Source organism: Eubalaena glacialis, chromosome 1 (genome assembly GCF_028564815.1).
Source record: "Eubalaena glacialis isolate mEubGla1 chromosome 1, mEubGla1.1.hap2.+ XY, whole genome shotgun sequence".
Taxonomy (NCBI): domain Eukaryota; kingdom Metazoa; phylum Chordata; class Mammalia; order Artiodactyla; family Balaenidae; genus Eubalaena; species Eubalaena glacialis.
The window spans coordinates 61,416,232-61,438,603 of record NC_083716.1 but is presented as its reverse complement, the minus strand read 5'-3'; the positions used below and the strand labels follow the sequence as shown (position 1 = coordinate 61,438,603).

General features: G+C 49.0%; 1 protein-coding gene across 18 annotated transcripts in view; it reads right to left on the bottom strand.

Annotated features, from left to right (window-relative positions):
• The window catches only part of CAMK2G (calcium/calmodulin dependent protein kinase II gamma), a 53,966-nt gene that overhangs the window by 11,096 nt on the left and 20,498 nt on the right, over positions 1 to 22,372 (bottom strand). For 9 of the 18 annotated variants that reach the window (XM_061180340.1, XM_061180386.1, XM_061180348.1 and 6 more), the window contains 10 exons: positions 21,914 to 21,979; positions 19,615 to 19,687; positions 19,367 to 19,469; positions 18,855 to 18,938; positions 18,329 to 18,423; positions 17,635 to 17,757; positions 13,976 to 14,059; positions 13,713 to 13,755; positions 11,110 to 11,172; positions 9,101 to 9,144 (listed from right to left, as the gene is read on the bottom strand). In XM_061180340.1, the coding sequence (XP_061036323.1) occupies positions 9,101 to 9,144; positions 11,110 to 11,172; positions 13,713 to 13,755; positions 13,976 to 14,059; positions 17,635 to 17,757; positions 18,329 to 18,423; positions 18,855 to 18,938; positions 19,367 to 19,469; positions 19,615 to 19,687; positions 21,914 to 21,979 (778 nt within the window). Of the gene's footprint in view, positions 1 to 2,046; positions 2,080 to 9,100; positions 9,145 to 11,109; positions 11,173 to 13,712; positions 13,756 to 13,975; positions 14,060 to 17,634; positions 17,758 to 18,328; positions 18,424 to 18,624; positions 18,820 to 18,854; positions 18,939 to 19,366; positions 19,470 to 19,614; positions 19,688 to 21,913; positions 21,980 to 22,372 lie in introns of those variants that run through there. The other 9 variants (XM_061180356.1, XM_061180414.1, XM_061180375.1 and 6 more) reach the window with 3 other exon arrangements.

Sequence of the window (22,372 nt, the reverse complement as noted above, 5' to 3'; positions counted from 1 at the left end):
CGGAGGAGCTAGGCCTGAGGTGGCCTCCATAACACTACGGGATGGGAACAATGGTTGGAGAGATGATCAGAGGAGATTATTTGGAGGGACCCAGAGACCTAGCCCAGGAGGCATCCTCAAGGTGGGATGAGCCCAAAGACTTGTTTTAAAGCATCTCTCCAGAAATCTTTGCTGATGCCAGGTGCCATGTCACTGCACAATCATACTTCACACCCAAAGAAATTCAGGATCTTCTCACTTTATAGGGGGAAAGGAGTGTGGTTTATAAGAAAGCAGAACAAAATTCAGAAACTCTGGGTCCCCTAACTGTGGGCAGTCCCCTGCTGCCCTTTCAACCTGCCACCTGCATTTCCTTCCCCTTACAACACCAGATTGAAGCCTGATCTGAAAAGAAGAGGAACAAGGAGAGGAAGAAAACCTGGCCTAGGAGATGGTGTCCAGAGAGGAAAGGGGCGGAATTTGGATACAAAATGCATCCACTGACCCTAGGGAGTAGAGACAGGGCTGTGCTGTTGGCCTTTCTGCCTGATCAATCTTCGACCTGGTCAGCTGGGAATGAGGGCAGAGCTCCAAGGAGCGGCAGGTGAATCCAGAACCCAGTCCCCAGGAAAGAGTAGGTTGCCCAGCAGGCCAACATTCCCAACAGCAGACCACTGGGCTATCTCCTTGCCTTTCAAAATATTACACTGAGTGGCACAGCAAGGGAGGGTGGGGGGAGGATGGCGAGGAAGGAAGGAGGCCAATCTCCAGGGCAGGGAGTCCTATTGATGCTCTCTGCCTCTTACAATCTCCTAACCAATACGCTCAGTCTCACTGGGAGTCCCTGCGGAGTCGGTGGACACTGAGGAGCAGCCTGATGCCTGCAAATTCTTCAACAAGCAGAGAGACAAATGTACAGCTACCATCTCTGTGCAGGGCGCAAATGAGGGCACGCTGGCAGCTAGGATGTGCTGCTTCTCTCCTAGAACACGTACAGAAAGCCATCCAGACTGTCCTACTTCTTCTTGCCTGGAGGCCTCTTTTATGGCCCCTTGGACCAGACCTGAAGCCGTAACTTGCTATCAATGGTTGAGATGTCCCCAAACTCAGGGCTAGGCATGGAACCTCAAGCCAGGTACCTAAGTGCTATCAGACTCCGCTGAACTCTGCAGGCTGGAGAAGGGGGCCCCAGGAGTAGACAGGATGTGGGTCTAATTTCACATGAACTCTGCTCTCTTCCATATACCCCCAGAAAACAGCAGAGCCCTCCTAGCTCAGCTGCTGACATGGACCTGTTTGGGGCTGATTGGACAAAGCTATTATATTTGCAAAACCCAGCTGAGACAAAGACCCTGGCAGGGGGCAAGGACTGCAGGGTGTCTGTAAAAACTGCCATATCTGCAGAGGCCTGGGATGTCACCCAGGTGGCCCCACCTCTGGCTTTAATAGATGGTTTCATAAGGATTCAGGCTGCTGTGTTCCCCTGGGTGTCCTGTGTCCCATGAGAAAGAATATGCGCTCTCTGCAGCCTTTCAGCTGTTGCTTCTGCGGGCGGGGTGGGAAGGATGAAACACTGGGCACAGCGTGCTAATGGGCACTTGCACAGGGGAAAAGGCCAGGAGAGTGAGGCTCAGAGCCGAGAGCCTACAACCTGCTCCTCTGCACACCACACAGAGGTCCGCTGGCTGCCCGTCTGTAGGAAACGGCTGTTTGTGCCCGGTGAGCAGGGCCTCTCCTCCTGAGCGACCGTGAGTGAGGGTCTCCCCCTGTGCTTGCCACCTGGCCCCGAATCCCTACCAGCTTCACATCCTGCCCTGGGCTGCTGGGGGCAGTCCAAGCGCTGCAGCAGGGAATGCCATACCACACATTCCAGTGCCCGTTTCTTAGGCCGCTGGGCGACCTCGGGCAATGGCCCCCGCCTGGCAGGACAGGCCACACCTGCCCGCACAGCACAGACATGCAGTGAGGATGAGTGAAGCACACGCACATGGCAGAATGGGTTTGCGTGGCTGGCAGGCGGGCGCAGGCAGCATGGAGCGGGCGGATGGGTGGGCAGGCAAGGCTCACCATTAGGTGCACGCTGGAACTCGACTTCCTTTTCTGGACACACCACAGCAAAAGGGAAAGAGAAGGGGAAAGAGGAGGTAAGAAGAGAAGCACAGAGACGCTGCAGGTTAGTGCACCAGCATGGGCTCTGCCTCAGGAGAAAAGATCAGAAGGAGGAGACCTGGAGTCCAGCACCAGAAGGGTTAAAACAGCATCTAGACAGACAGGCACACACACCCCTCCAGACCCTGGGAGAGGAAGAACTCCTCTGCTGTCAGGTTCACAAACACAGATGGAGGATATTCTGAGGTGTCTCAGATTTGCTCAGAGAAACCTCTTAAAAGGAGATTAAATCACAAGTCTATGAGAGTAAGTAACATTTTGCTGCAAATTTATAGGTTTGGGCTTATCTGGCTCACCTACAGGATTATTTATTTTCTTTCATTACTAGGTCTGCCTGAAATTCGAGCGAGCAGCTATCAGGTAAAGAGCAAAAGCTACTCTAGGTCATCCTCAGCTTTAACAACATTTGACTTCTGAACGTAGACTTTTTTTCACTGGACTCCTAAAACTCCTTTTCAGAGAAAGATGTTGAGCTTTTGAAAATCATCTGACAAATATTAAATTTTGGCACCCATTTCTTTGTTGGTATGGCCATGCTCATTTATAAGATTTCAATGTTTTATTGCATTTTGTAATTAGGGGGCAATGGAAAAGCAGGCGTGCTGGTGATTAAAAGTGCAGTGATCTTACGGACACAAAGATGTAAACCACAGGGAATGCTGAAAGCAGGGATGCCTTGGTCTCAATTAGAAGCTCAAACACTTTATGTTCAGACATGAAACAAGAGCAGAAAAATAAAGACCACACGGAACACTGCAAATGTATCTTGGAAGACTGTGTCTAAAAGGTGAAAGGTAATTAAGGATTTTATCATTAACTCGCCGGGAGACAGAAGTCCCCTAGGAACATGTCTGTGTGTCGTTTACTCGCATATTCATCTAACGATAGCCAACAAATGCTTACTGAGGGCTATTCTAGGCATAGTGAACCCAGATAAATGTTCCTGCCCTCAAGAAGCTGACACTCTGCTTGAGAAGACATTTTTGAGAACGTATTCTATTCAAAAGAAGGGGACTACAAGTATTTAAAAGAATGGTCCACAATTTAGAAATAGGTCTAAAGAAAAAGAAAGCCTAAATATAATGAGGCCTCTTGCTTTAGCCTTTCATATATACCCACAGATGAGATTTTACTTCCAAATTATCCAAAAATAGGGAGTTGCTTTACATTCATATATATACTTCTCCCTTTATCCAACCAGAGTGGTAACACTTTGAAGGAAGGTCCTATCTTATTTGTCTTGGTAATCTCCATGGTGCCTAGCAAAATGTCTAAAAGTCAGCATACGATCAACAAATGTTTGCCAAGTTCAACTGCGTTTGTTGACGCTGGTTTTTCCCCAGGATAAAGCAGAGTACAGGCTTCTAACTTGCCTGGAATTACAGCACTGAAAACTGCAGGGGCACAGACCAGGGCCAGTCTTGGAGTCAAAAGGCCATGCAGGTTGCTTTCACCCAGACCTTGCCTTAGGCAGAGTACTTTCTGCTGTCTGCTTCAACTAATGGGGAGTAAGTTCCCAACTTGCTCCCAGCTGCCTCTCTTACTTAAACTGCCCTGCATGAAAACTTGAGATAATCCTTTCTACTCATGGGTTAGTTTCTACCAGGTGAGCAGGTTTCTTTCAATTTCTTTCTCCATCCCTTTAGGGTTTTGCCCTCAGCCATGCATAGCTGGCCTCCTCCTCCGGCAGCCTGCAGCACTGTTTAATTACCAGATCATTTTAAAGAACCATACCTCACTTATGTTTAAAAATTAAATATTGGGGGCTTCCCTGGTGGTGCAGTGGTTGAGAATCTGCCTGCCAATGCAGGGAACACGGGTTCGAGCCCTGGTCTGGGAAGATCCCACATGCCGCGGAGCGACTAGGCCCATGAGCCACAATTGCTGAGCCTGCGCGTCTGGAGCCTATGCTCCGCAACAAGAGAGGCCGCGATAGTGAGAGGCCGGCGCACCGCGATGAGGAGTGGCCCCCACTTGCCGCAACTAGAGAAAGCCCTAGCACAAAAACGAAGACCCAACACAGCCATAAGTAAATAAATAAATAAAGAACATGTGTTTATAGTCCAATCAACTCAACCCTACTTGATGGGGCAACAGAATGCTCTCAAAACGTTTCCTTAAAAAAAATAAATTAAATATTAAAGATTTTAAACCAGAAAAAGGTTCAAGCCTCCTTTCCACACTTAAACAAATATTCAAACAGTACTTAAGGAAAATAATAGCATCTCTCTCTTACTTTTCTTTTTCCTCCCTTCCTCCCTCCCTCCCTCCCTTCCTTCTTTCCTTTCTTCCTTCTTTTCCTTATTTCTCTCTCCTTTTCTTTGCTTCCTCGCTCTTTCTTTTAAGATTGGATGGTCATTCTGGCCTGGGACTAGTGGAATGCACAAGTTGTCCTCAATTAGGGGCCCCTCAAGTCTTGTCCTCTTAAGTGGCTCTCACTCCTCCACAGATCCTGGGTCACTGGCATCTACCTTCAAAGAAACCTAACCAGAACCTGAAGTCCCCAAATTCAACTGCACAAGGTAGACTCATTGCTCAAACCAAGGCTAATATCCGAGCATCTGTGAAAGCTTCTGAACAGCAAGAAAGAAATCTCCCTATGGACTTTAAGCAGCAGAAACTGGGGATGGGGGGCGGCGCTGGGAAATGAGGATGGGGTCTAAAAGAAAGATCCAGGATGCTGACAGATCAGGATCTTCTGAGCGGCTTCACAGGCCTCCCTCATAACACAGGTTATCACCTTGACTTTCAAGAAGGCCCAGAAAAGCAAAACCCCGCATACCTTGCCTTGTCTTTTCCTTCCCCTTTTGCAGTACTTTCATCCAACCACGCTGTTCATTATTATATACTTGTTCCTGATTATAAAAGGACTGCAGCCACATTACAAGCAATTTGGAAAAGAGAAAAGGAAAAAAACACCCATAATCCTATCACTGTTACCAGTCTTTTGTGTATGCAATTTAAACATATCATTGTAAGCTATATACAAGTTTATGCCTTTCTTTTAATGTCTTACTTTAAAAATAAATAGTATCTTAATTTTTATTCTGATTATCAAAGTAATACACGGTCTAGGTGAAAAATGTAGAAAATACAGAAAAATGTATGAAATAAAAATTTCCCAAATTCCCATCACCCAGTGAAGTTACTATTAACACTTCAGTGGGTTTCCTCCCGGTTCTTTTTCTATTCACATATTATACACTGAATATAATCTATAAGTACTTTGTTTTTTAAACAAAATTTAGACAGTAGTGTATGTACTGCTTTATATCCCACTTTTCCCACTTGAAACATTTCTGTCATTATATAGTCATAAAAATTAATAACTTTGTAACGGTCAATTAGATTTCCCATAATTATTTAGTCATTATCCTTTGGGCTTTTGATGTTTCCCATCTTCTCATGGTTATAAGTAATGTCATGTTGAACATCTTTCTGCTTTCAGTTTTTCCATATTTTGAGTGATTCCTTTAGGACAAATTCCCAGAACTAAAGGGTAAAACAGGAACATTTTTATGGCTTTTGACACACAGGCTGCTTTAGGAGGGGTCATTCCGATTTACACCACCATCACGAACTTAAGAGTCAAAAAATGGCACCTCGTTTCAACCTGCCTTTCTCTGATACCAGTGAGGCTAAACATCCACATTTGTTAACTCATTCTACTTCCTCTTTTCAGATTGTCAGTTCATCTTCTTTGACCATTTATCTGCTGGATTTTAGGGGGTATTCTTATTTATCAGAGAAAGCTCTTTTGTATAAAAATAATATTAACTCATCCCATCACACCTGCTATGAATATTTTCTCCAACCTGTCTCTTGTTGGCCTTTGAATTTTGGTTGGTCATGCCCTTCTTAAACTCTTGCATCTTAGCTTCTGTTCCCACCTCTATATTCAAAGTCTTTTCTCAAGCATAAAACTCATTTACGGAGTACCTAATCAGGGTCAGAAACTGGGCTAGGTTCCCCACATATGTTCTCATTTAAAGCAATTTAACTACCGATTCTGTTTGCCTAGCCTGTATCCTTCTCAGCGTTCCTGTAAGGGCTGGCATTGTTGCACACCTCTGTTCTTCCTCCACCTCTTTCTCCACTTCCTTTGCTAATTCCTCTTCTTCCAGCTCCTTAATAACAGGTAACCCTGAAATTCTGCCTTTCCTGGACTCTTCAACATTTGTGTGCTTTGGATTCATATGGAGGAATGGGAGTGTTATTAAAATTCAGATTCTGCCTCCCGCCCAAGGCTTCCTGAATCTGAATTCCAGGCTGGACCCTGGAATCTGTGTATTTTAACTAGCTCCTTAGGCAAGTCCGGCATGGCTGTGCCTGAGGCCAGTATCTACAAAGTTCTGCCAGAAACCTACTCCTTAATGACACCTTTAACCCGTCCTCTCACCATCTCAGCTGTCACTGCTTTATTTCAGGTCCTATTTTGTGCAATCACTCTCTGCTTCCCCACCATACAAAAGCTAATGGAGTTCCCAGAATCATCGTGCTGTTTCAAACTTGTGTATCCCCTTTGCCTGGAATGTCCTCTCCTCTCCGCTCCCCTCCTTAACTTGGCAAAATCCAACTAGTCCTTCAAACTCAGTTCCTGGGCCATCTCCTTCAGGAAAATTTGCTGTTCTGGCTCAGGTGCTTGTCTCTCTACTCCTCCAGCGCCTGCCTGGCACGTACCTCCCTCAGTGGACACGAGATTCACTCACGTGAGTCTCCCTCTGCACACCTCCCTGGGCTACACCAGGTATCTCCCAGCACCTTTGAAGACCTCTCTGCCCAGATCTTCACTTGTCTCTCAATCTCAGTATGGTCAAAACAAAACTTCTCTTCCCACCAAAACATTCCTTCACGACTACTCACATTTCTAGCAAAGATACCACCGTTTCTTTCAATATTCAAGACACTTTGCCATTACCTTTGATGGACCCTTTTTTAATCTCCCGTACCTAATGGGAACTTCCTTTGCCACACCTCTCATCAGAGCTAATGTCTAATCAGAGCCCAGCACCCATGGGTAGAGCTGGACCAATGATCTACAGGCAGCACCTATTCCAAGTGGTTGGTCTGTGCTCCTCTGGTGGTTATTTTGAATATTAACCCTTTCTATTTCTCATCATCATTTCTTCACCCTACACCCAGACTATAATAAATCCTAGTTGATACCTGTGTCTAGTTCCTACCCTCTTCTATTCACCCTTACACGCTTAGCCAAGTCTTTCGAAAACATCACTCTTAATCTTCCGTGCTCAGTGGTCTATGGTGTTTTCTGTGGTCTAACACACAAACCTCCAATTCCTCTGCTCAACCAGACCAATCCAGCTGTATTTTTTATATCCCTCTACCAAACACCCCATGTTCCAGTTGGGCAGAGTATATCAATATGTATAATAGAACCCATAAAAATATTTTTTGTTGTTTTTAAGTTACAGAAGTAATACATTATCATTTTAAAGAAAACACATGTGTACAAAGTAAAAAAACAAAAGGTGTGTCTCCCCACCCTGCCTTCACCTCCAATCCCATTCTCTAGAGGCAATCATTGACTTGGTTCCAATCTTCCTACCTCCTTTTAACTTTCTCCAATAAGTCTCTTCCCCAGAAGCTTCTTGGACTGAACCATCCCATGTAGGGTCCAATACCATATACCATTCAGTGCTTAGCTGATCCCAGGTGTGTCCACTTTACTTTTTAATTGACCTTGCAATTCTTGAGGCTGGATGAAACCTGCATCTCCTCTTATACCTCTTGTGTGCCTCTAGAACTGAGTGTAGCACTGAGCCTCTAATAGGTACTTAATAAATACTTTGTAAAGATTGACTCTAGCTTCTTCTCCAGAAAAATATATGCAAAATCTCTCTCTAACTCAACTAGCCACCTTTTCCTAACCTGGCTCCACCATCAAGCTCACACCCCTGTAACTGAGGGGCTGCCAGTCAACCCCAGCTCCATGTCAGCAAATGTGTGTGGAGCCCAAGCTCCCCTCCTTAGGGCAGAAGTACATGGAAGCAGGCATGCAGACAATCAGAGAAAGAGGAAGGGATGGGGGAAGGGAAAGGGGCACACAGGTATATCTCAGCTGGGGACATAAGACCCTGGGGAAAGGTCTAATTTAAACTTTTGTTGGAACTTAAAGGTTTGCATAATAATGCTTTGAAATTCTGTGGTGTAAATTGGTAGGCTTCAAGATAGCATGAACTCCTATCCAAAGCCCCAGCCCCAGGGCCCTTTCTACCCCCAAAGCCTCTAAGAACACCTTGGCTGTGTGAGGACCCCTCTACCTTGGCCAAGCAGCCACCCCCACTAAGGCTTCTTGTTGGTCCCTATGGGCCCCTGTCCCTCCTCTTGCCCTCATCCCCCAGGAAAAGTTCCCTCACCAAATGAAAACGAGCTGTGATGTACCATGTCCCTGGCCTGTGTCTAAGGCGCCTATGCCTCGAGAAAGTTTGACGCTTTCACTCAATGGTATCTGGGCTGGGTTCTGGAAGTGCTTCGGAGATAAGAAAAAAGAACAAAAGGATAGTGGCTTCAGGTGCCAAGCCCTGTACCCTGAATCAACCAGGCAAACTTTGCTTTCATTTGATTAAATCGGTTTGTGCTTTAAAAAGAAAAAAAGATTAACCAGTGACCTAAAAAACCCAGAGAGTCAAGCCCTGGAGATGAAACCTGTGTCTGGAAGACAAGTTCAGGATTCAGCTCTAGTAAACTATTGTTTGGATCACCTCCCCTGAGTCTTTCCAATCAAGCTAGGGTCAGGTGAAGCACGTATCCCTCTGCCCTCTCAGGCCAGTGGAACCTGCTGTTCTGAGCACAGAGGTTTCTGGTTTAAAGCAGAAAAGCAAGGATAGGAAGGCTCTTGGGGAAAGGGGGAACAAAGTGCCAAGGAGTCCCTTGGGAGTGACTGTTGGGAGAGAAAGGCCAGACCTTGGGCTGGGGGAGTGGAGACACCTACCTTGACACCGCCGTCCGACTTCTTGTTCAATAGGCTTTTGGCAGCTGTGAAAACAAAGAGAAAAATCAAGTCTCCTGTATTGTACCCTCTTCCCATCCTGAAGTCTGGCAGCTGGATCCGCAAGAGACTGATGTGTTTGACAAGGGGGCCAGGAGTCTCCTGAAACCCCTAGAAGAGGCCCTTCCTGATGCCCCAAAGCAAGAAGAGCATCTCAAGCAGAGTCAGACCCTCAGAGTGGCACCCCAGGATCTCCTCTGCCATGGAAGAGGGCTCAGCATTAACAGGGACACTCCGCATTTAGGAGGAGAAACCACATTCAATACTGGGGCTGCCTGGGCCATTGGGAACTCTGCCTTCAACAGCTTCCACCTAGGCCTGGAAGCAGAGTGCCAGGGTGAAAGGTGAGGGCTCCGTCCCTAGATGCCATGGAGATTCTCAGGACAGCCAAGCTGCAAGGATGCGAGACATCTCCTGAGTGTTCTCAAGAAACAAGAGTGTCACAGTTCACGAAGGAGACCAGACGTGAGGACAGACAGACACAGACACAGAGACTAGGACCACCTACAGGAGGGTTTTGCCAGGGGGTTGAAGCCTTGACTCGGCAGGTCCTCACTGCCACCCTTTCCTCAGTCTACTCTCTGGACCCACTGAGCAGAAAGGACTGGGCAGAATAATGAGGTATTAAACAGATTCTAGCCAGGCACAGGGTGATGCTCAAGGCTGATGAGCTCCACATAGGAAGGCTGGTGATGCCTGTTGGCCACAAAGGTCACAGGAAAGTAGCAGACAGTGGATGGGAGATTCCAGGGAGATTGAATCAGTCCAACTGTCTGATCCACCTAAACTCTGATGGGTTTGCATCTTGGTTCTACTGCTTGCTAGCTGTGTGAGTTACTTAACCTCTCTGAACCTCAGTTTCTTTATCTATAAAATGAGATAATGGCATGAAAAGCACTAAGCAGAGTGCCTGGCACATAGCAAGAACTCAGCAAGTGTTAACTACTGTCACTACTGCTGCCATTCTTCCCTTCAGGTGGCCTTTCCTATCCAAGCTGGGTCTCCAGTGAGAATAAGGGTCCTTGCATCACAAGAATTCTGACCTCCAAAAATGGCCTTTGGTCCTATCTCCAGTTTATGCTGGGGTGATTTGAAACTTATTTTTTAAATGTGTTTACTACTATGCCTGACCACCTACGGTGTTAAGTGCTTTACATACGTCAAAGTTCTCTACTCTGACAGCCCATTAGAATCACTTGGGAGTTAGAGAAAAATGCTTATGCCTATCCCATGCCCTAGGGATTCTGATTTTATTTGTCTGGGTGGGGTCTCAGCATCAGGATTTTTTTTTTTAACAAGTTTTCTCATACAGGCAGGGTTGAGGGCCTTAGACATACATGATCTTAATCGTCACCATGTTATTTCTTAGCCCCATTGGAGAGATGAGGAAACTAAGGTTGGGAGAGCTGATGTGACTTGCTCAGGCTGTGGCAGGGCTAGGATCCAAACTCAGGAGCGGCTGTCTGCACAGCTTCTGTACTCTACCGCATTTCAGACCCGGAGGCCGGCAAATGCCAGACTTCACAATTGTGAGGGGCGTGGCTTCCCCTTCGGGGCCGCCCACCAGTGCCGCTGAAGCCTAGTCTTCTGCCGTGGGCAGCTCAGCTCCGGACCACGCCAGGGCTGTCTCGGGCCACCTTGGCCGCAGCCCTCACAGGCAGGCCAGGCTCTCGGGCGGGTGGCGTCGGGAGGAAAGCCTCCTGCTGCCCAGCGCCACGTCCCAGGCTACTGCCTCCTGAGAGTTGGCAAGCGTCCAGCATGCACGGCTGGTTAGGGGGCTCCGAAACACCGATGCGCTCGCAGATGCCAAGTTAGGTGGTCCGTCCGGCATGCCCATCTCAGCCCGCAAGCATGGGACTCGCCTCCCTGGTGAGCGGGCCTGGCATGCTGGCCCTCCTGGTGGGGTGGCAGGGAGCCGAGGCAGGCGGTCGGGGAGGACTCATGCCACGTACCTTGCCCGGCCAGGCCGGCGGCGCTCGCGGCAGGCGAGGCGGGGGCGGAGCTCTGCCTGCCAACTGAGGGGATACAGTCTCTGAGTGCACAGAGCTGCCGCAAAGCCACGGGGGCCAGTCAGCAGCGAGCATGCCCCAGCGCGAGGCGCAGGAACCCGCTGCCGCTGCGCACGGCGGGGTCCGGGCGGCGTGGCCAAGCCGGCCGAGCTGGGGGAGCGGAGGCGCCGGGGGCAGACTGGTGAGCAGGTGCAGCCAGCCCTGCAGCAGTCTGGGAACCTGAGAGAACCGGGCTCGGACAGGGCGTGGAGGATCCCGCGGCTCCACCTGTCCCACGACCACCTCGGGTGAGGGTCTGCAGGTCAAAGCCTGACTTGGCAAGGGGCGGTGTCCCTTCAGAGGCAGCCCAGCCCTAGCTTAAGGCTGTCAGGAAACTGAGCCTCATCTGCAGACCTTCCTCCCCAGGGGACCTAAAGGAGGACATTTTCAGAGCGCAGCACTTTCCTCCGGCCACATTCCAAACAGTAGAGAGACTGGCCCTCGGGGCCCAGGGAGGGTCCGTGGCCCTTGTGCAGCCAGTTCACTGATGTTCCACAGCCCCCAACTCCTCAGAGACACCGGTAACTTTTCCTCTTCAAGGCAGGTGGCCAGGAGAGGCTGCATTTCAGAGTTCCAAAGGTGTAGGTGCCCCAAAAATGAGCACCCAGAAAGTAAACAAAGGCCGCTTAAGCAATACATTCTAGAAGCCCCGATTCCACCATTAGCCAACCTGCTAGAATCCAGGGATAAGCTGAACCTTCTTTTTGGGATCAACTCAGAAAACAGCCTCACTTGTTCCTAAAGAAGCACACAAGTGCCCTTCCTTCTTGATTATACTTCTAGACACCTCTTCCTACAGAAGCTTCTGGAGACTGGCTCTGTCTTCACCTGTCCCAGAGTCAGGGCAGAAGAGGTCGTCCTGGAATGCTTGCAGCATTCTTTTTTGTTTGTTTGTTTTTTTGTCTCCTGCGCCAGGGCAAAGTGAGTGCCACGGCCAGACAAAGTCTGGGCAGCAAGGACAGGAGGCTCTTTAGGTATCAGTGAAGATGCTGTGTTGTAACAGAGAGACTGAGTTCCTGAAACCAGGACACCAATTTTATGAAATGGACAGGGAGAGGCTGATGCAGAGGCCGGAGGCCACGGGACGGGGCACATGCTATTGATTTCCTAGCAGCCTGTTTCACATCTCTTCCACTCAGAGAGAGAAGAGATCACCCCATTCTAGGGTCGGCACATATCTGCCCTTGAGTGTCCTCTGGAAAGGCTTTCTTAAACCCAGAAAGTAGAAGGTGCACAAGTAATTAGAGGACCAGAGGCCTGATGTGGGACAACAGCTCCACCTCTGCAGGAGGTGGCCCACTGTGCCCTCCTGTCCCCATTTGTGAGGTGAATCCAGAAACACAGCCTTCCCCTCATGGGTACCCATGACACAAGATCGAGCCCCAACTAGGGTCACAGGGGATGGGCCTGAGGGGGACACTCTCCCAGCTTACTCTCCAGTCCTGACCCTCCAGGGCCCTGTGGCTCTCACTGGGGCTAGAGCTCATGAAGCCCCAGAGCCAGGGCTGGAGGTTACTGGGAACCAGTACAGCCAAGCCCGTGGACTCAAGCTCAAGGGAGCAATCTCTGGCCAGGTAGCTGCCCACCTGAGCCTCCCGCACACACACACCCCCCCCGCCCCCCCGCCGCCATGGCTGTGTAGAAGGAAAGCAAGGGAGGGAGTCTGGTTATGAGAATGAGAAGGGGGTCTTGAACCAAAACAGTGGGGCTGGGGGTTAGGGGGAGGGAAGATCAGGGGAAAAGGCAAGCTGGGAAGAAACCTTTCTGTCTTAAGTCCTGTCATTAATCTTTTCCTCACAGAAAAGCCACTGTGCTTCCCAACTGAGGGCAAACGATGAGGGTGGGGGGAGGGGGAAGGTGGAATGTCTTGCATCTTAAAAAGAAATGTCAAGTGTGATTTACAAATTACTGGTCCCAACTCTCCCAATTCCTCACGCAACATTAAGCAAATTCCTTTCTCTCCATCCTGCTGGTCTCTATTTCTTCACTTTTACGGTTGATATAAAAGAGAATATTTTAAGCACAGTCTCTGTAAAAGGTTTAAACATCTGGAATAATTTCTATTAGTCATCTCCACTTGGACACAACGATGTAGTGATCGTCCCAGTCAGCCAATTAATGGTGGTGACTGGGAAGATTCACTACATCTCATCTCCTTCTTTTTCCCAGCACATCCTCCAATGCCCTTGAGACTGGCTAAAATCTTAAAGTGCTGAGAGTCTTCAGAGAATTAAATAAGAATCCCCAGGGACAAGGTAAATGGAAGACTGGGCAGGCTACTCCTTGGGAGGTTCTAGGGAATACAGTTCATAAACCTGAAGTCAAGTAAAGGCCCCCAGAATTTCACGTTACAAAACTCAGCTGCAGCAGCCCCTCCAAACAGGATCCTCATCATCTTGGTCAAGGTGTTGCCTGAGACACCCAGTGTCAGGAAGGCATGATATATGGCAACAGCCCATTCCGACCCACTCACCTCGTAGAGTTAAAGTGCACAGCTGAAAACATACCTGAAAAGTTCCTGGAGACAAGCATGGTCGTGAGGATGGCACCCTGGGGAAAGAAGAGGGTCCTGTGAATTCCATCAGGCTCTAGAAAAGCACAGTCTGTTCTCAGGCAGAGGGCAGCTGCTGGCTAGGGGCTCCCAATGAGTACAACCTTCATAGCTCAGCTCCAGCCAGGAGGGGAGCTTCCTTGTGATGGGGCAGGGGGCGCACTGCTGAAAGGTATGATTTCAGGATGCTGGCAGCCCGGCCCGGAAGGCAAGACTCACCTTCAGTTTTCTCCGGGCATTGAACTTGCGTAGGCACTCCACGGTCTCTTGACGATGCATCATAGATGCCACTGTGGACCGTTGCTGGAAGCCAAATAGACAGGCCTGTGAGCCCCCCACCGGATCCTAGGCCCCTCACCATAGTCCCAGCACTGGTGGCCATGTGCTCAGCCGCCCCAGAGTTGCTCTGAAGATAAGATGAGGTCATAGATGTGAAAATGCTTTTACAATAAAAGCATTACCCAAAAATCAAGGTTATGTAAGGACAATAATCTGGACATGAAAACACCACCGGTAATTGATGCTGGATGAAGGTGCCCAAGAGAGCATTCTAATCTTCCTTGGGAGACGGAGGCTATAGAAAGGGAGAGTATTTTGTGTGTTGTGATCCTCACGCAGTTACTCCTTCAGCAACAATTTAGTGAGCACCTACTGCGCTCCAGATTCTGGGCAGTGAGAGAACAGAAAGGGTTCCTGTTCTCTAGAGAGAACATTCATTCCTTCTAAGAGTTCCTCTCAACAACCACCCCACCCGCCAACAAGGTCTTAAATGAAGCTGTGATCTGAGAAGCTAAGGATCTTTACCTTGAAGCATTAATTCTTTTCACCATTTTGGATGGGAATTTTTCTTCAACGTATTACTGCTAACTTCCTCCTTAAACAGAGTCCCCTGAACATGATTTACATTTCCCTGATGACACAGGGTCAGCAATACAAGCATCAATGATTACATATCCTAATACAGAGATGTTCTCAGGGTCTGCTGAGATATATAGGATGATGGAGCGTGGGGTCCACAAACATGACCCCAGAACATAATATTTCCGCAATTCTTGAGTACCTATTTTAAGTGGCTCATCCCCTCATTCTGCTGTTGTTATCTTGGCCAGCCTGCTAGAAAAATAAATCCTACAACATGCAGCCTGGTGCCCACACCCCCACAGGGCCACCCTGCCTTCCTTCCCCTCTGGCCGCTCCCTTTCCTAGTTCCCAAAGCAACTCTCCCAACCTTATCTACCTTCCCCAGATCTCATATTTCACCTCCTCCTCCAAAGTGTAAACTTCTCCACAAAGTGAAATGAGAGATCATCAAGCAAGAACTCCTTCAACTTCAGCCTTCCAACCACAAGCTGATTTTCACACCCCTGCAACCTAATCCCAGGTCTCAGAAGCATCATCCCTCATGTGCTGACCCCTTGACCTGGGCTCAGGAGTCCCTCTCTCATTGTGCTATCCAAACATTGGTTCCTCAATTAGCCAATATTTTTAACCCCTTATTCTGGATTATATTCTTCTCTGCAGTCTACACAATACAGTCAAGCGCAAGATTTTAAAAACTCCCCTGACTCATCCATCTTCTCTAACTAGTACCATGTCTTTCTCTCTTCACCCTCATTCCCTCCTCACCTCACTGTAAACAGGCTTCAGTCTCTCTCCCTCCACTGCCTCTATCAGTGAAATAACGAAACAATGCTTCTAACCGGTCAGAGCCAACAGGCTCTCTTCTGTCTTTATCATGGACTCTCTGAAGCATCTGATTACAGAACCTCCCTTCCTGAGACCTCCTGTTTCTTAGGATCTCCTGATCCTCCTTCTCCCATGGAAATTCTCATTCTCAGTCTCCTTTGCCGGCTCCTCCAACTCTCCCTGGTGCTAAATGCTGGTGGCCATCTCTTCTCGTACAACAGCCCACGGTAAGAATTCAATCAGGGGCTTCCCTGGTGGCGCAGTGGTTAAGAATCCGCCTGCCAATGCAGGGGACACGGGTTTGAGCCCTGGTCCGGGAAGATCCCACATGCCGCGGAGCAACTAAGCCCGTGCACCACAACTACTGAGCCCGCGCGCCTAGAGCCCGTGCTCCACAACAAGAGAGGCCACTACAATGAGAAGCCCGCGCACCGCAACGAAGAGTAGCCCCCGTTCTCCGCAACTAGAGAAAGCCCGCGCGAAGTAACGAAGACCCAACACAGCCAAAAAAAAAAACCCCAAAAAAACAAAAAAGGGAATTCAATCAGCATAGAAACAATCCCATCTATTTCTACAGCCCCAACACCACCCAAATGACTACAACCTATATTTCCAATTTTTAACTTCTTTTCCATATTTCTAACTACCCACTGGATGTCCAGCCGGAGGTCCTCAAACACCACACTTAACATGTATGAAACTAAAATCATCATCTTTTCTCACAAACAGGTTCCTCCTCTGGGTTTCCTCTGGGTCAGTGAATGGTACAGCCCTCCACTCAGTTACCAACTCAAAACCTGGCAGTCCTCATAGATCCCACTCTCTCCTTCACTTCCCAAATCCAGCTGGTCACTAAGTCCTTTTTATTCTATGTCCCAAACATCTCTCAAATGTGTCCACTCCTTGCCATACCGCCCACTCTCCTATCATCACCCTTAGCCGAGACCTCATCTGGACTTGCTTAGACAGTTACGACAGCTTCCTGAGCTCTCTGCCCCTGCCTCTTTCCTCTTCAATTCCATTTTCTACACAGCTTCCAAAATGATCTTTCTTAATTAACTGCATACTTCATTCCCTCTTTAAAACCGTTAAATGGTTCCCTGTGCTTTCAGAATAAAATCCAAACTCCTTAGGCAGAAACCTGTATGTCCTGGAATCTTTTTGGCTTCAGTCTCTTGCATTCCTGTAGTCCTACCTTCATCTACAACCAAACTACTTAATATTCCTTAAACTCGTCACAATTTCCCCATGGCCCCTCACCTTGGCCCTTGCTAACCTCTGTCTGCAGGTTATCATCCTGGGGAACCCCCAGTCATCTGCCAAGAACCAGGACAGGGCCCACCTCCTCCATGCCTTTAGCAATCCCACTGCCCACCAGAGACGGCAGGAGCTCCTACATACTCATTAGCTTCTTTTACGTACTTGTCACATTGCAGAGTGGTTGCCTGCTTGAGTGCCTGTCTCCCCAGATAATCTTTGAGATGTGTGGGGGAAGGCACCATGCCTTATTCATCTTTGTATCTACAGCACCCACACAGGGACCGGCATCAAAGAGGCATTCAGTAAACACGGGAAAGAACAAATACATAAATGCATCGTGGCTGTCAGGAGGCCTAACAAGAGGCAGACCCTCTTGTTTGAAAAAAGATATTTCAGCCTGATAGAACTGTAAATGAAAACAGAATATGCTGACCCACAATGATAGCCCCGGGGGCTTCTCCTAGGGCGAGATTTATGACTGAACTTCAGGAGGCTCTTTTTCATTGCTCAGAGGTCCCTTCTGTTTATTTGCTGGGTCTTGGTCCCATTTCCATTAGAGTTGTCTAAGAGTTGAGATCTGAATATGTACTCTAGGCATGGCAATTCACTTTGAGTTCTGCCAGCTGCTTTCTCTCATCAACTAGAGTCTGCAAGGGTCAACCTAAGCCCTCATTCAAGATCAAAGCTAAACCACACCTGACAAGTGAGTGGGGGAGAGAAAGAGGCCAGTTAGTCCCAGTCGCCTCCCCAACTCCTCCTGGTGACATTTGCTGCCCCTGGGCCCCACCCAGTCCCCCCTCCTCTCTGCTGGGTTTTAGCTCAGGGCCCAAAATGATTATTCTCTATTCATAAGAAGGAGGGTAAAGACAGTGCTATGGGCACATTGAAAGCTGACATCCCTGATCTCCTTGATCTCGGTGGAAGACACTTACACAGACCCATGGATGCTTGAGAGCCTGGTCAGCTGTGATACGCTTTGCGGGGTTTATGGTCAGCATCTGGTTGATCAAGTTCTTGGCTTCAGGAGTCACCGTGTCCCACTCTGGTGATGGGAACTAAGGAGCGGGAACAGGAGAAGGAGTGATATGAAATTTGTGAGCCTCATATCCCCTATAATTGGGATACTCTGTGTTACCTAAAGCTGCCCAGCAGGGTGTGGGAAAGTCCTGGGGTATCCCAGGATCAGGGTCAACTTAAAGACCAGGAAAGGAAAACAGAACAATCATGGTTAGAATGACAGAATATGAGACCGGGGGACTCTGACATCTTCTGGTTCAACTCCATCTCTCTACTAGGAGGAATCAGTTGTTCAGCACTGTGCTGAAGGCCCCACTGCAGTGGTAGAGCCACCAGACTTCTCATCCCTATGTCATGCAGCACACCACACAGCCACACCATTCTTTGCAAATAATAGACCAAAGGGCTTCAGTGGACTCCGTGACTTTACAGCTACCAAAAATGGTCGTGCAAAAAACCTGCTCCCTGGGACAGGTGGTGCCAAGAATTGAGGCCTATATGCCCATCCCTGGGTTCTCAAAGTCCCTGACATTCCCTGTACCCTGTGACACACTCAGCACGCCCCTTCCCTGGTCAGAGCCTGAGGGGCAGGAACAAACAGGTCCTTACATCATAGGCTCCAGCCTTGATCTGCTGATACAGCTTGTGCTGATCCTCATCCCAGAAGGGAGGGTAGCCCACCAGGAGGATATACAGGATGACCCCTACAAGACAGGACACAGGTCACTGGGGTCAGTCACCTGCTTTGCTGAGGAACCAAGAAAAGCCACACAGGGCTCAGAGCCACCCAGAAAGTCAAGGCCACACCAGAAAGAGAAGTGAATGGCAGCCAATAATGCTGTGCCACTATGCTTCACTCCCCACGTCACCAAGCCACGTCCGGAATTTCTTTAGGCACAACCCACCTGCTAAGGCATGGGCAAATCCCTCTTCAAGAAGGATGCAACATCATCTAGGAAATACTTGGGGAGAAGGGTGTGATGGGAACAGCCATCCTGGGGACACCAGAGCAAACACCGTGAGTTCACATATACCAGACGCCTGTGGGACCCACAAGGAAGAGCAATGCCTCTTTCTTGCCATCGCTGGAAGTCGAGGGCCCTTAACACCAAAAAGCTGTGTGGAATGGGCTTACCGCAGGCCCAGATATCCACAGGTTTTCCATAGGGATCTTTCCTCAAGACCTCAGGGGACAAGTAACCTGGGGTGCCAGCAAAACCTGTAGCGGAAGAGACAGCGGAGGCACACTGAACCCACTTTCTCTTTCATTAAATCCACATTAGCAATTTCCCCCAAGTCCCTTCTTACTCCTGTTGCTTTTGCTACATAAGCTCTCAGCACATGGGCAGCAAGAGATGACGGGCTGGGCTTCTTGTAGTGCCCGGAATCTAAATCAGAGGGCAAGTCCATGTGTCTACCAGGAATTCCCATCCTCCCCAGAGGCAGCAAGAACACAGTGCTGACAGCAGCAAGTCTCACTGTACTGAGTCATGGAGGGCCAGGGGGAGTTCTGCACCCTCCCCTCCTCCAGTCCCTGAGGAGCCCAGGGCCATTAAGGGTCTGGCTTCTAGTTATGAAAGAGGAAGGCAGATCAGGAAGAGGAGGAAGGGCGGGGGCTGCATTCCAGGAAGACAGGGTCACTCTTACCAAACCAAGCCTGTTGCTCTCCCTGTACTTCGATGGCTAGGCCAAAATCAGCCAGCTTGACTGCGGCACCCTTGCATTTACTCGCCAGCAGGAGGTTCTCAGGCTGTATAAGGAAGACAGAGAACCTCGTGAGGCACCCACCCCACAGCCCAGAGGGAGCCTAGTTTGGGCCTCGCAGTACTACCATCTGGCACCAGGTGGCGCCAATGCTTCACAAGCAAGAGGCAAAGGGGGAACCTGGGTAGTACCTTCAGGTCCCGGTGGACAATGTCATGCTGGTGGATGTGGTTAACACTCTCCAGAATCTGATGTATACAGTGGCTGCAAAAGCAGAGGAAAGGTCAGTTCAGGGTTAAACCATCCATGACCACACGCTGTGGACAAAAGCACTTATCTCTGGGTCAGGGATTCACAGAGAATCACTCAATGAGGAGCTAGAACCTTGGACTTCGGACATCATCTGTTCAACCTACTTTATAGAAGAGGAAACTGAGACCCAAGCAGATTAAGTGGTTTGTCCAGGCTCTCCTGCTAGATAATGGCAGAGGGCAGACTAGAACAGGGTCCACCATGCCTCCTTAGGACTGTAAAGACCCAACGTATTCAATTTGTTTCCAAGAAACTGGGGGACATCTCAGACTCCTGATAAAGAGAGACCATCCAACTCCTTCCTTGTTTCTCTTCCCCCCTATGGTAACTCTGTTCTTGGAGAAGAGGCTTGTGGTAGCAACTCAGGAAGGATAGTCCAACTTATTAGCCTAAGCCGTTTTGGGGGTGGGTACACTCATTCTTTCATTTAAACATTTATCGAGCACCTACAGGCATTGTGCTTGGTACCACACCAGCTGTAAAGATGACCCAGTGCCTGCCCTTAAGTTTATCATCTAGTAGGGGAGATAAAACAAGTACATAGGCACTATCAAGAAACAAGGTACTAAAGAGGGTTCCAAACAGGCACCTGAGGAGCATTTCTGATCATGATTTTTCATAGAAAAAGACAAACTAACCTAGAGTCACATTCAGCTGCTGATTCGTGAATCCACCTTCCAAACCATCCTGCCACACTTGCGGTCAAACTCCTGGTGGGGTATACTGGCAGCCTAGAGCACTGGTGAAAACTGGGGGATGATTATGGCCCCCAGAGGACATCTGGCAATGCCTGGAGACATTGCTGGTTGTCACAACTGAGAGGGACGGTGCTACTGGCATCTAGCAGGTAGATGCTTCTAAACCTACAATGCACAGGAGGGGCCCTAACGACAAAAAATTATCTGGCCCAAATGTCAGTAGTACTGAGGCTGAGGAACCCTGGACTAGAGAATGGAGCAGGTACTACCAAGTGTGTGCTGAGCTGGTGACCTGGACTTATTTTTCCTTCCTTTAAAATCTGATGCTGGGGCTTCCACAAGAGCCAAAGGGTCTTGCTGGGCTCCTGGAAGCTGAGGCTCAGGCCTCCCTATAGGACACAGCCCAAGAGTAGGGCAAAGAGACTTTAAGACTGAGCTGAAGAGGCGAGTCTCCACAGAAATATATAATTAGAACAGAGCCAGGCTAGCAGGGAGAGCCTTCTGGCCAAAAATGGCAAAAGTGCGAACTGTCCCAGCAGAGCCAGGCCAAGCCCACTGGTACAGTCACCCGCCCCAGCTCCCCCTCCTCCCCACCAGGCTCCCTGAGCTATCACTGCCTCCTCCCGCCCAGAGCCTGGTCCTCCCCTGCTGGCACTGGAATTCATCTCCCACTTGAGAATTTTTCCTGAGGCTGAAGCATCTGAGGTTGATCAGCAAACACTGGCCTCTCAGGGTTGAGAAATCTGTGAGGAAGCTGTGCTCCCCCACCCTCCAGAGGCAGCCAGGGCTGCCACATATGCCTGAGAAGCTGCAGGCAGGATGATCAAAATCAGGTTGTAAGGACACCACCCAAGAGAAAACTCATGGCGGGGGAGGAGCCGAGGAAGGAAAGGCAGGCCAAACAAGCGCCCAAGAGCTGTGGTGTGGGAGGAATTCTGCTGTGTCACACGAAGGGGCTGCCAGGGCTTCCTGGAGGGCTGGGGGCTGAAGGGTATGGCCGAGGAATGGTCCTCTAGCCCGCGGAGGCCCACATGGGGGCTGGTGATGGTGGTCAAGACACAAGGTGATTCAGGCTGAAATCTCCCAGGAAGGTTCCCTGGTTGGATTATTAACCCAGACATTTACACTCCTTTGGGACACAAACCATGTTTTCTCCATCTCTGGATCATCCCCAGGATGCCTCGTATGCAGTAGGATTTGTCAAAAGAAAGAAGCAGGGATAGGGAGGGTCCTTGGGCCCTTGTGAGTAGGTGGTGGTGCAAAGAAAAGGTATTTCTGGTGTGACAGCGTAAAGGAGATACGTAAGAGCTTTGCAAAAAAACTGATCTGGGAGTGCTGAATTATTAACTCCTAACAATACCCACGGAATGTAGCCTGAGTCCAGCTCTACAGAATCCTTGTCCAGATAAGAGCTCTTCTGATCTCCCCCAAAGACGATTCAAATAGGCAGGATGCCTGGCCCCCAGGGCCCTCATCTCACCTGGCATCAGCTTCACTGTAGTATTCTCTGGCCACAATGTCTTCAAACAGCTCCCCACCGGTAACACTGCAACCAACAAAGAGGGTCAGAGGAGGCAGGTCAGGTGTCCAACCCCAGCATCCAACAGGTAACAGGTCACACTGTACAACAGCTTTAGAGAAGTGTCAGCTCTACATGCAGTTTGTCTGAGAGCCCAGAGCACGCCAATCCTTCAATGACATGGAGCTTCTCCTTGGGACAACATGGGCCCTCCCTTCCCCCTGCACATTTCTGTTTCTGTAACCTATAGATTAGCTCATACTCTGGTAAAGATGAATATACAGGCATCTAAGAGAAAATAATCAACCTACTCAAACAGTCATAGCTTTATTTGAGACCAATATGAATGCGAAGATTCAGCTGCCCAAGAATGACAGACCTACCACTGAAGTTGAAGAATAATGAGACCAAGGACACAGA